Here is a 14,892-nt window from a genome sequence, read left to right on the forward strand (position 1 = left end):
TCTTGTTGCCCTTCAATGTACACACTCAAGCAAATCTACATCCTTCCTAAAATGAGGCCTCCAGACCTGTACGCAGTACTCAAGGTGTGGCCTGACCATTGCCTTATACAGAGGGACAATCACCTCCTTTTCCCTGCTAGCAAAATTCCTATATATCATTGACAAAACCCCACGACCTGCCCTGGCAGCCTGTCTCCATTGCTCAGAAAACTTCATATCTGACTGCACAATTACTCCCAGGTCTTTTTCATTTTCTACCACCTTAAGTGTAGTACCACACAGTTGGTACATTTCTCTGGGGTTATTTCTACCCATATGCAGTACTTTGCATTTGTCAATGTTAAACTTCATTTGCCACCTCTCAGCCCATCTGCTCAACCTTTCCAGATCCTGTTGCAGTAGCACACTGCCATTGCTGTCATTAACAACCCTGCCAACCTTTGTATCATCTGCAAACTTCGACATTAAGCGTGATATACCTTCATCAATATCATTGATAAATATACAAAACAACAGTGGACCCAACACCGAACCCTGTGGGACTTCACTAATAACATTAGTCCACAAAGAGCAGCACCCATTGATTACCACCCTCTGTCTTCTTCCACTTAACCATCCTTTTATCCATTGTAGCAACTTAACCTTAATACCATTCTGCTCCAATTTGTACAATAGTCTTCGATGCACAACAGTGTCAAAAGCTTTCCTGAAATCCAAATATATGATATCAAAATTATTTTTTGCATCCAGTTCCTTTGTAACCACATCATAATATCCTATCAAATTTGTCAGACAAGACTTTCCTTTAACAAACCCATGCTGTGTCTGAATTATTGCTGTCTAGATGATCCTGCAATGCATCTTTAACCAGTGACTCCATTATTTTACCCGGAACAGAAGTTAAACTAACTGGTCTGTAATTACCCGTGTCACCCTTCGATCCCCCTTTGTGAATTGGGGATAAGTTTACACATCTCCGGTCCGTGGGAACCTCTCCTGAGTCCAAGGATGCTCTCATAATTATGGCTAAGGGTTTGCTTAGTTGCTTTGCTGCCTCCTTTAATATAATTGGATAGATCCCATCCACCCCAGGTGCTTTTCTTATGTTTAACTTCAACAATTTCTCCTCCACTTTGCTCTCAGTTATTACAAAATCATTAAGTATCCTGTTACAATTTGATAACCTTCTGCCATTTCCAAACCTTAATAATTCCTCATGTGTGAATGTAGATGCAAAATACTCATTCAGTTTGTTTGCTATCTGAGCAGGATCATCAATAGTCGAACCATCGATGTCAAGTGGACCAATCAGATTCATCCCCCTTCCTCTTAGAGTTTATATAAGTAAAGAAATCCTTGCTGTTTTTCTTAGCATCTTTTGCCAAGGATTTCTAGTAATCTGCCTTCGCCTGCCTAACCTCCTTTGTGACCTGATTACAGACTAGCTTATATCTGCCATAGGCTTCTGATTCGCTTGATAATTTATATGCATCCCATGCATTTTTCTTCTCTGTTACGAGTCTCATTAGTTCATTAGATAACCATTTAGGGCTAAACCTTGAACAATATTTCTTAATAGGTATGAAACTTTTACTAGCATCCAAGATTAATTCCTTGAATGCTTCCCACTTAGAATTTACTGTCGGTAACATCGTCAGTTGATCCCACTGTACAGAATTTAAAAACTATCGGAGACCACTGTACTCACCTTTATGGAAGCAAAAACCCTTTCCTTTACCTCTGATGGTAATTAAATCTTTAAGTAAATCCCACATCAGTACACTGTGATCACTACTACCACCTAGTGGTTCCTTTATCTGCAAATTCTTAATACATGAATGATCACTGCTGATAACCAGATCAAGAGTATTACTTTCTCTGGTTGCCTCTCGAACATGCTGCTGCAGAAAACAATCATCCAATAAATCCACAAAAGTCTGACTAGTGTGTGAGTGACCAACCCACAAGTTCCAGTCAATATCTGGGAAGTTAAAATCCCCCATTATAAGACATTCCGATTTACTAGCCCACTCTATTTCTCTGTACAATTGTTCATTGTACTCATTCAAGTCATTAGGCCTATAACACACTCCTACTCTTATTTTTGCTTTCGCAGTGCTTATGTCACACCAAACTGACTCAACAGTGCACTGTTCATCTATATCAACTGGATGCACTTCTTTTGATTTTATGTTTTTCTTAATTAACAGCATAACACCTCCTCCCTTTCCTTCTGTTGTGATTTTTTGGTCTTCATTCAAAACTGTGGCCATAATGACAGTAAAAATGTCAAAGTTGTAGTTTACTGGTGTTCCCAATCTTACTTCATCCAAAATACCTCTATAGTCTTCTTGAAAATGTAACCCATTTATACAATATTTAGTAGTAATTTTAGTGATCATGTCTTTCAATTGTCACCGTACACCTCCTTTAACTTACGAATTTCGGTTAGAATTTTGATATGTGATATTACTTTTTAATAATAAACATTAGTCTTCCCACATTTCCTAAGCTGATATCTTGGACTAGTCCATTTCAAAACTCTGTGGTAGAAAAACAAGTTATCAGAGAAACACAAAACTCATACATCCTTCTTCAGCAAAAATCATAATTTAACTTGCACTAGCTCTCTCAGCAAATAAACTACTGGCTCAGCCATGCCGGTACAGTGTGCACTGCTTTTAGAATTATCCTTGTATATACATGTCACATCTGTCATTTTGTTTCAAATCAGACAACCTATTCATAAGTAATGGGACCCAATTCAGGTTACAAATTTCACTATAGATGTATTTTGAATTATCTATACTAAAGTGCATATAATACCCCATATTGTTAGTCAGGAAATGGTAGCCACTTCAAAATACAGTGCACTTTGAATAATCCAATATCGAATTAACAAGAATATATTCTATATGACGACTGTACTACACTAAGGGAGAATGAAAAAGACCTGGGGGTAATTGTGCAGTCAGATATGATGATTGTATAAGATATCAGCTGAGGTAATGTGGGAAGACTAATGCTTATTATTAAAAAGTAATATCACGTACCAAAATATACAATGTATATGAATATATTATATATAGTCTACGGGGACTAATGTGATTAGTGAAGTCCCCCAGGATTCAGTGCTGGACCCATTGTTGTTTTGTGTATTTATCAATGATATCAATGAAGGTATATCAGGCTTAATGTCCAAGTTTGCAGATGATACAAAGGTTCACAGGGTTGTTAATGACACTAAAGACAGTATGCTACTGCAACAGGATCTAGAAAAGTTAGGCAGATGGGCTGAGAAGTGGCAATTGAAGTTTAACATTGACAAATACATAGTACTCCATATGGGTAGCAGTAACCCAAGAGAAACGTACCGACTGTGTGGTACTACACTCAGGGAAGTAGAGAATGAAAAAGACCTGTGGGTAATTATGCAGTCAGATATGAAGTTCTCTGAGCAGTGCAGACGGGCTGCCAGAGCAGGTCATGAAGTCTTGTCAATGTTAGATAAGAATTTTGCTAACAGAGACAAGGAGATGATTATCCCTTTGTATAAGGCATTGGTCAGGCCACACCTTGAGTATACAGGTCTGGAGGCCTCATTTTAGGAAGGATGTAGAGTTGCTAGAATGAGTACAGAGAAGGGCGACAAGATTGGTGAGAGGAACAAAGGGGGTGCGCTTACAAAGAAAGGCTTAAGTTCTGCAAGTTTCAGCATCTGGAGACTAGGCACTTGCGAGGTGATCTGATCAAGGTGTATAAGGCCTTCAATGGTTTGAGCAGGCTCAATGCTGACGGGATACTTCCGCTTGCTCACACTAAGAACCTGAGGGAGCACAGGTTCAAATTGAGGAAAGACAGTTGTGGAATAGATGTGCGGAAGTTTGCCTTTAGCTAGCGGGTAGTTGTTTGTTGGAACAGACTTCCATCTGTTGTTGTGGAAGTTGACAGCTTAAATATTAAGGCTAGACAAATATTTGGAGTGATTGTATGGGTGAAATGGGAAGAGGGTTTTTTTTTTTCTCTTTTTTTTGGCTGATGCTGTATAAGCTTCCTTTTTTGCATCATATGCCTCTACTAATGCTAATGACGGTTCAAAAGCAGCCTACCAAATACATATATTTCATTACTGGTATTGCTAGAAAGCAATCTTATCTAGAATCAACACATACATATACAGTAATACCCCGACTTACGCGAACTCGGAGTTACGCGGTTCTTGATTTTTTCGTTTGGCAACAACGCTGCCGCCCACTATCTTCAAGGTCGTTTTTCATATGTTATCGATATACGGTGCGACGGCGGAGAATGAGAGCGAAAGATGAACAAAATTCAACTTTGCTGCTTTCATGTTTTTTATATCAGTGAAGGGGAAACACATTTCACCATAATAACGTAAAAACCAACACAATTCCAGCTATCGGTATAATCGCAAATGCAATTAGAGTTTACTACCAGTTTATAACAGATTTCACTAGCAGAAACGCAACTGGATTTTTATTGTTTTATGGTAGTAACCCCTAGAAATGTGAGGTGTTAATAGCGTATCTCTGCCTTTATGGTGTTGTTTATTCAGTTGCTACATGCGCGCAGCTTTGTTTATGCGTATCAAGCGTGCCTCTTCGTTTTGTAATTGTGCTTTATTCCCTAAAAATGAGTAAAATACTTAATTAAAAGGTGTGAAAAGGAAGCGTCCTGGTGAAGGCACTGCAGATTCAGAGAGAAAAAGAAAAGCAATTATCGATAAACAGAGACGGACTGGGTCAAAAATTCTTACCCGGGAAAATTTATAGTGGCTTCATACTATGGTTTATGGCCAAAATCACACCGGCCCACCGGGGTTTCCCCGGTAAGGCTTATGACCAGTCCGCCTCTGTCGATAGAGAAAAAATATGAAATTGTGAAACGCTTTGAGCGAAATGAAAGATCATGTGATATTGCACGTGCTACAGGCCTAAATGAAGCAACGGCGAAAAGCACATGACAATTGCAAACTCGACAGGTTGAAAATTGAAAAGGGCTCAATTGTAAAGGGCTTAAAATTTTTAGAAAACAGACTCCAACGAAGAACGCGTTATAGCTACAAAGCAAGGAATAAAAAAATTATTAGCTTGCTACGCTACAAAGAAATTCTGCGTGAAAAAAAGAACGTGCTGTGTCGTCAGACGAATTTGTTAGATTTTATGAAGCCATCGAAATAACTTTTTAACGTAAGTCATTTGTTTTTTTAATACATATTTTGTATTAATATGTATAAAGAACTGCAATTTTATTAATATTTTTCTTCTAAACTAGTGTTTTTGTTAGTCCTTGGTCCCAATTAAGCAAAATTTATATGTATTTATATGCAAAGTTGTACCCCGACTTACGCGAATTCGACTTACGCGATTTTCGTCGGACCCGCCTATCGCGTAACTTCGGGGTATTACTGTATATAAAATTTGCTGCATCTCAAGTTGAAGTGAGGTAATGAAGAAAGCACAAATATAATTAGTGTTAGATAAGTCCTGTTGTTTATAAAAATTAACTGAACAGACTGTAGAATAAAATGCCTATCCTAGCTGAGCAACATTTTCTTTGTGTTTTTCTTCTTCACCTTTAATAATCGATTTTGTTAATATGAGCATTCACTTGCACCCTTTCTCTGGAAAACTGTACCCCACACACTTTGCAAACCACTGCAGCTGCCTGCTACTTCTGAGAGATACCTGTATAGATATTTAATTTTGTCAGTTTCTGTTGTGAAATTAGTGTTTTGCTTTAAACATTTTTCTTTTGGTGTGAATAATGTCTATGCTGGGGTACCCTATGGCGCTCAGGCTGTCACGAAAAGTGAAACGTCTAACCGCTGTTATATCTCCAAAACTAATAGACAATAATATAAACAATTTATACTTATTTTGTCCGGTATATAATGCCATTGACGAATATGCAAGGGAAAAAAATGAGAAATTTTGATATTTAATATAATTTTTTTCGAAAAAACTAAAAAGTTCCCATTTTGGTCATTTGCTGTTACGCCTTGGTTACTTTCACTCTCAATAACTTCTAAACTATGATTGATAGACATAAACAGTAAGCAACAAAATTGTTCAGTAGGAAACGTAGTTTTTACATCTATAAATAGTTTTGATGTAGCTCTTATAGTTCCCGAGTAATAGTGATGCAAAGTTAAGAGAGCTGAAAAATTCAAGCATTTTCAAATTTGTTTACACAATATCTTGAAAACTATAAATGTTAGACAGAAACGGTAAGCAACACTAGATTTCTACACTTTTTTCTACACTAGATTTCTACACTACATTTCAACACTAGATATATAACTAGATTTCAAATCGGATTTTTTGTTTTTGAAAGTTGAACAACTCGTTAAAGTAACTACTTCGTTCGGCTACTTAGCATTTGTTGAGCAGTGTGGTTGTGTTTCATTTAGTTAACTTGTGACGATGCCGGAAGTTACATAAACTAAACATGTTCGAAGATTTCGACAAAATCAAAAATCCAATGTTGAAAAGCAAGCACCAAAGTCGGTAGCGGACCACAAGAGGAATACAAAAGTCATAAGCACGAATGTGAGCAAATCAATTAGAGGCAGATGTCTGGCCATCAACATTGAAAAGAACAATGGAAACATGCAACAATAAAGGTTACCACAAACCTTTATTGTTGATTGTAAATGAAAATACCAAATAAAATAAAACTGATTTTATTAAGCTTAAATTGTATTTTTTCATTTCACATGACTTTATTCACAGATCCGCCTTCGGCTTCATGCAGCCAACGTTGGTTTTTTTATTATTATTATTAAATCTATTTTGGTGGACATGATGCCATTTCACCTACTTCCATGATTAACTATGTACTAATATGATGCAAGGAGCTTAGAGAGGAACAGGCATTCTGTGTGCTATCAGACACTCAGTCTAAAACACTCATGGATCCAATATCTTTCTATTTCAGAAAATTTAGGAGAAGTCCAGTTGGCCTGCCTCCCTAAAATCCACTCATGCACACCTTCTCAATGGTAAGCCCTGTTACGTCACTTAGGTGGCAACGAATATGTAGAGTGGTTCTCTTCAAGATGCCTGGTCAGCGTGAAGAGGAAAAGACCAAACCCTCCAGCACATGGACAGCATGACGAAACAAACGGTCTTCAGTCCCCGGCAGCTTTCACTCTCCCCCCCCCTCTTATGGCAGCAAGAGGATCAGAGTAGAAGCAGAGGGTGCTAAGAATCTCTAGGTATGACCAGACCCCATGCATGGAAACTGAACTTGGCCTGTTACAACGTAAGATCGTTCATCGGTGAAGATAGGATATTAGAGTTGGAAAAGGAATTAGAAAATGTGAATTGGAATATCGTCGGTTTGACTGAAACAAGAAGAAGAAATGAATCATGTATAAGTTTTTCAAGTGGAAATCTGCTGTACACCAATGGAAACAGCAAAAGGAGCAAAGGTGGAGTTGGCTTTCTGGTCCATAAAGATATAAAAAACAACATTTTGGAATTCAAAAGTACATCACCAAGGGTGTCAAGACTACTACTCAGGAATTCCAAGAGGTACAAGCTAAAGGTTATAATGATTTATACACCAACGTCGAGCCATGATGATGAAGAGGATGAATAAATGTACACCAAAATTGAGACTTCTAGATGAGCAGAAAATCTACTACACTAACATTATAGGGGACTTCAATGCTAAGGTTGGAAAGAGACAAAACAGTGCAGAAAGGGGAACTATAGGAAATTTTGGAATTGGTGAAAGAAATGAAAGAGGTGAAAGACTTATGGAATTTGCTGAATCTCAAGGAATGTCAGTAATGAACACTTTTTCAAGAAAAGGGTGAACAGAGAGTGGACGTGGAAGAGCCCATATGGATTAACAACTAATGAAATCGACCTCATCCTTACTAACAGAAGATATGTCGTGAATGATGTTACTGTCCTGAACAAAGTTGTTGTTGTTATTTGGTTTTTAGGAGCATTAGCAACTAAGGCCATATTGCTCCGGGGATATTCGGTGGTCATTCCCTGACCTTTCCACATCCTCCGTATTTGGTGGTCACAGGCTCGAACCCCGGTCTAATCAAGAAACTTGTGCTACACACTTCTGCTCCTGCCCACCTGGCTATGGAGGTGCCCAGATGAGTTACTGTAGAGTTGTTAAAATTGGGAGGAAGAGATATGACACAGAAACTGACAAGAAATCTTCACAAAATGCATTAAAAAGGGCAGTGATGCCTAAGGTGTGGAATAATTCAATCATAGTTTTGCTGCATAAGAAAGGAGATAAATCAGAAATTGGAAATTATAGACCAATTAGCTTGTTATCCCACATCTACAAGTTGTTCACAAGGGTCATTACTAACAGATTAGAAATAATACTTGATGAGAATCAACCGAAAGAGCAACCTGGCTTTAGGACAGGATTCTCAACTATGGATCACCTTCACGTAATATCACAGCTAATGGAGAAAGTAAATGAATATAAAACACCATTATGCATGACATTTGTGGATTATGAAAAAGCATTTGACTCCATACAGCATAAGGCAATGTTTCAGGCACTGGAAAGACAAGGCATAGATACCCCATATATTATGATTTTGAACAAAATATATGAGAACACTATCTCCTTTATTAGACTAGACAAAGACAGCAGGAAATTTAAAATTGAGAAAGGAGTTTGACAAGGAGAGACAATATCTCCAAAATTGTTTACTGCTGCCCTTGATAAATCTTTCAGAAGATTAGACTGGCCACAGAAAGGTATCATGTGAATGGAGTGTACCCAAACCATTTACGATTTGCAGATGAGATTTGATCATAAGCCATAATTCCAAAGAATGAGGAAAATCTTAATCAGTTCTGCAGAGTTAGTAAGGATTTCGGATTAAAGATGAATGTGGCTATATAATCATTGAAGGAGCAGTGACTGAAAAGGTGGATATTCATGTACTCATCTGGGACAAGTCATTAGCTGTAATAATGATAAATATCTGAAGTCAAGAGAAGAATAAATTTTGGACGGATAGCATTCAGGAAATATAGTCACATACTGAGGAGCAATATCCCAATTTATCTGAAATGTAAAATAATGAACCAGTATATACTCTCACCATGACTTATGGAAGTGAAACTTGAGCACTCACCAAGAGAATGGAAGAGAAGCTAAAAACTACACAGTGAAGAATGGAACAAATTATATTAGGAATCAGACAGATAAGAAGAGAAACACATGGATTAGGCAGCTGTTTGTTTGTTTGTTTGTTATTTAGGAGCATTAGCAACTAAGGTCATATTGTTCCGGGGATATGCGGTGGTCATTCCGTGACCTTTCCACATCCTCCGTATTTGGTGGTCACAGGCTTGAACCTCGGTCTAATCAACAAGCGTGTGCTACACACTGCTACTCCTGCAAACCAGGCTATGGAGGTGCCGGCAAACTCAAGTAAAGGACATTCTTATCAAAACTAAAGAACTAAAATGGGCTTGGGCAGGACACATAGCTCGAAGACATGATGACAGATGGACTAAGAAAATAACAGAGTGGTACCCAAGAGGAGCTAGAAGAAAACCTGGAAGACAACGATGGAGATGGCCAGATGAAATTCACAAGTTCATGGGTAGTAAATGGATGTCCATTGCACAAAACAGAAGGAACTGGAAAGTTGTTGGAGAGGCCTTCATCCTGCAGTGGATTGAAAATGGCTGATGATGATGATGATGAATATGATGCAATGCACTAACTTGTCCGTTTAGTGAATCTTTCCATAGTTTGAGGTCTTGAGCCCTAAAATCTTCTTAGTCTATACCAGTGGTTCCCAAAGTGGCCAGTACCACCACCTGGGGGCAGTGGGTTTATCTAGGGGTACACAAAGAAGCAAGGGGACGTTTGAGGCTGGACCTTCCCAAGTGTGTTGATCACTTATTTACTATTATTCAGGTTAGTGCATAGCACAAATATTTGTGCATATTTATTGAGTAATAAATATGAACAAATATTTATTTAAAAAGGGGTCACATGAATGGTGTGCAAAACTGACAAGGTTCCGTTCTCAAATTATAAGTGAAAATTGCGGACCCTCATCTGAGTACAGCGTTTTCAGGAACTACCATTCTCAGGAACAATAGTCTCTGCAGTATTTTTTATTTCAAGTGTAAAGATTCTTTTACTTTTGTTTGTATGCCAAGAATCAGCATATTTAACAAAAAACAATGACAATAAAATAACCAGAAATAGAAAGAAATATTCTCTCTACCGGGTAGAGATAATCTCTCTCGAAGGATTAGTTCCATTGTTGTTTTTGTTGGTAACCACATCATAAGTCTGTCTGATGAAGTTTTTAAATTTTGTGAACTGAATTCTGAATAATCCGAGTGAAAATGCGTAACGGATAAATTTAAGTTCATTACTACATATTATACTAGCAGGAGATTTTAATGCAAGGGTTGGTGCTCAATCAGTAGACAAATGTATAGGATCAGAAGGCAAACCCGTGGTCAACAATAATGGAAGATGCCTGATAGACTTCTACATTTTTAATAAACTTAAAATTACAAATACTTTTTTCAGACACAAGAATATATATAATTCACATGGGAAGCAAGAAACACAAAGTCTATAATAGATTATATTATCACTAATTAAAATTTAAATGACAAAATTAGAGACACTAGAGTATTCGGAGGCAGTGAAATTGACAGTGATCACTACCGAGTAGAAAGAACTTTCAAAATAGCATTTAATTCAAAAGCACTTACTAAAAACAGTTGGCAAACCATAAGATGGAAGCTTGTTTAGAAGACCTTTATGCCAAACACGATTGAAAGCCTTTGAGATGTCAAGAGCAACTACATGTGTTTCACCGAACCTTTCCATTGAATTAGTCCATAAATGGGTAACATAAGCCAGAACATCACCAGCGGATCGACACTGATGGAATCCATACTGGCGATTGTTGATCAGACGGAAGGTTTCTAGGTAGTTTAAGAGTTTGCGATTAAATGATTTCTCCATTACTTTAGAAAGAGTAGAAGTAATTGCAATGGGACGATAATTGGATGGGAGGGATTTGTCACCCTTTTTAGGAACTGGCTGGATATGAGAAAATTTCCAAGTAGAAGGAAAAACACCTTTGGAATAAGAAAGTGAAGAAAGGCAGCAAAGAATAGGAGTAAGTTCAGGAGCACAGGTTTTGGGAAAAAGTGGAGAAATACCATCAGGACCTGGAGCTTTCTTAGCATCAAGAGTCATCAAAATCCTTCTGATTTCCTTTTGACGGAAGACCACAGGAGGCATTGAATGGAGCGTGTTGGGAATGGTGGGAGGTGTTTTACCAAGATCATTAATACATGAGCTGGAAGAAAAATGAGATGCTAGCAGGTCAGCTTTATCCTTGGCTGAAGTGACAACAGAACCATCTGGTTTGGACAGCGGTGGGAGCAGAGATGGGCAAACGTTGCGGCCAATAGCTTTGGCAAGAGACCAGAATGCTCGGCTACCATTAGGGCAAGAAGCAAGTTTTCTACTCTTAGCCTGTTCAACCTCTAGTTTGGACTGATTAATAACTGCTTTACAATTGTTGCGAGCTTTGGTGTAGGCAGAAAATGAAACTGAAGAATTAGAAACAAGCCAATTACAATATGCAACATTCTTCTCTTGAACAGCCTTAGCACATTTATTGGAAAACCAAGGCTTAGGACGAGATTTTAAAGTGGAGTGTGGGATAAAGGATTCCATCTGCAAGAATAATTTCACTGACACGATCTGAGCAAACGTTGACATCAGAAGTTTTGAAACAGTAATCCGACCAAGGAAAAGAAGAAAAGAAGTCTCGCAGGTCATCCCATTTTGCATTCTTGTAATGCCAAACAGCACGAGGTTGGGAATAGCCATGAGATAAAGGTTCCATTGGTGAAGAGCCAATCACCAAGTTGTGATCTGAAGTGCCTAAAGGACCTCTCACTTCGACCGTGTACTTAGAAGGGTTGTATGTGAGAAAAAGATCAAGCGTATTGGCTGTACGATTAGGATTGTCCGGTATTCTTGTAGGTAAATTAACAATCTGTGCTAACAAATTGCAAAAGCCTCAGCATCTCGACCAGCTGGGTCGGTGTGACTAGAAAATGGAAGCCAGCTGGAGTTGTGAACATTAAAATCACCAAGGAAAATTACCTCACTGTTAGGAAAGTTGGACTGGAGAAAGTCAAGTTGCAAAGAGAGGAAGTCAAAGAGGAAGAGGAAGTGTAAAACAGACTTTTTCGAGTGTGTTAACGGAAGAAAGTGACTTTATTGTGGACAAGTTCTTTCTAACACGTACAAAAATATGGCTACGAATAACAAGGGAAATGTGAAAAGATCAAAGAAGGTGATGGCATTAGCAAATAAAACTGAGTTATTAGACAAAATTTTTAATGGTAAAAATGTCTCCTCAGTGGCAAAACATTATAAAATCAATGAGTCAACGGTACGATCAATCAAAAAATCAGAAGAAAAAATCCACCGTAATGTCCGTGAAAACGTGCTAATTGCTTCAAAAATTTGCTCTGTAACTCGTGATGTTAAATTAGAAAAAACGGAAAAGGCTTTAAATCTGTGGATAGAAGACCGAACTCAAAATAAAATTCTGTTAAGTTCACTTATCATTCGTGAAAAGGCAAAACTCCTTTATCAACACTTTAGCAAAACTGGTGATAGCACTGGTGGGATAAGTTTTTTAGCTAGCAAAGGCGCTGGTTTGAAAGATTTGTTTTAAATTTCTAATAAATATTACATTTAATATTAAATTGTTTCTTATTTTCATTTCGATGCCATATGCTTGCATTTCACTATGTACTGTCTATGTACATAGTCATATTATGAAGGTACATATAATACATACATAGACAAAATTTTAGACTAGTTTTTCTTATAAATTTCATACTTTGGAAGGGAATCCCTTTATTACTATGGGAGCCATAACTCAGTGTTCACGTTTTTGGTATTCACGGTATTTCTCAGGAACGTAACCTCCGCGAATAGCGGGGGTTTACTGTATTTATCCCATCCTATTACACGAGGTTACCTAAAGAAGAAATACCCCTCCATTAAAATAGTTTCATGCATATTATGAGCATGCTATTATGCATGGTGTGGAGAGTTCAACAGAAAGCACAGCATGTTTCGTAGAAAGCTACATTGTATGTGACCCATGTATGGCATGCAGTTAGATGTATGCATCAGGCGAATACACTTCATAAGAAAGGTAACAAGCAGTAGTATAATAAAATGGCCAAGACGATTTGAAGTAACTATTCACCACATGCATGCGAAAATTGTGCAATCCTAAGAGATAAACTATCCATATAAGCTTAACAAATGGGTATTCCTCAGTTTGCTTCCTATAAGGTGCTGTAAGGTATGGAAGAACTTCAATACAAATCTTATAGGCTGTATATGTTACAACGTATCACACTGAAGGTGATAATCTCACTTTGAATTTGTTACAATGATATATGAAGAGAGCAAAGTTTTATTTTCTGATGAAGCAACATTCACGATGTCAGAATTGATTTTTGACAATTGAGAGTTGACAATTCACACTGTCAACATTCACGATGTCAGAATTGATGAAGCAACATTCACGATGTCAAAAACTATAAACAGGCATACCTGTTGAATGTGGGATTCTAATTCACCCAACAAATACCTATAATGTGAAATAAATATGCAATGCATTCAAGCACAAAAGTGACAGACCTATGTTATTTCAATTAATATAAGTAATACCTCTCAAATTTTTACTAACAACCTTAAAAAATAGATTAATTAGGAAACTTACTGAACATTGGATACATGCTCCTACTTTTTCCTTGCAAAGTGAGCACACCAGCGACCATCTACTAACCTGAAAGGAGAGATAAAAATCTATAAATATAAATGAATAGAGCAAATTTTTTTGACAATTCTGAAAGAATTAATTCAGGATAATAGCATTTGTGTATGGCAAAAAAATAAAAAATAATAAATTAAAAAAATAAATAAAATAATAATAATGAGGGGCGTGATGGCCCAATGGTTATGACACTGGACTACCAGCCTGATGGACCTGGGTTCGAGTACTGCTTTGGCGGAAGCGAATGCGGCTCCATCACGCTGGGAGACCAGTATAATAATAGTAATAAATTATAATAATAATAAATTAATTAACAGTAATAAAAATTAATAAAATAAATAAACATCGTGAAAGTTGCTCCAAGGGACCTACCTACCTACCTAACCCAAGGTCGGAGTGGCGGCTAAGGCAGATTGTGGCGCCATCTGGCATCACTCGCGAGAACTACCACTGGACATAAGCCGAAGCTAATAATGGATGATGTCGCAGAGAAATATTAATCATACTGAATCGAGTGTGGCGCAGGATAAAGTCACTCGCATTCAGGCCTTATGCAGAGGGGTCAGTTCAAAAAATCAGAGACGGTCTCCTGAGGAAGACAGTGGAGTGAGTGGTGCTGTCCCCCGTATGGCTACGACAAGAGAAGGGCAAGACCATCCAGCTCCACCAACTGGAAGTGCTTCCTGCGCTAATGACCACTCAGGAAGGGAGAAAACACCAACGCATGAAGTGGAGCATCGAAATGAATACGTACATCATGCAAGCATACTACAAAATAACAAAGCTGGAACGATTCCTGGATATTCAGGTCACTGAACAGCGAAAAGCGGAGGACCATCGTCACGAAGAACCTAATAGCCCCTGCAATCTTGGAAAAAATAAAGCAGGACGTGAGCGATCAACTGCAAAGGATAAAGAATATGGAACCAGAGGAGGAAGAACAAGGGGAAATACAACCTGCAGCAGCTGAAGTGGAAACAGATGAGGTCATCATATCCAGAATAGAGGAAGAGTGG

The 14,892-nt window shown here is 37.9% G+C and overlaps 1 protein-coding gene across 3 annotated transcripts in view; it reads right to left on the reverse strand.

Annotated features, from left to right (window-relative positions):
- The window catches only part of LOC150078008 (PHD finger protein rhinoceros-like), a 268,851-nt gene that overhangs the window by 50,804 nt on the left and 203,155 nt on the right, over positions 1-14,892 (reverse strand). For all 3 annotated transcript variants that reach the window (XM_090385480.1, XM_090385481.1, XM_090385479.1), the window contains exon 13: positions 13,823-13,888. In XM_090385480.1, coding sequence (XP_090241606.1) covers positions 13,823-13,888 — 66 coding nt within the window. The remainder of the gene's footprint in view (positions 1-13,822; positions 13,889-14,892) is intronic.

The sequence above is a fragment of the Mastigoproctus giganteus genome, chromosome 11 (assembly GCF_048544385.1).
Source record: "Mastigoproctus giganteus isolate SK-2022 chromosome 11, ASM4854438v1, whole genome shotgun sequence".
NCBI lineage: Eukaryota > Metazoa > Arthropoda > Arachnida > Uropygi > Thelyphonidae > Mastigoproctus > Mastigoproctus giganteus.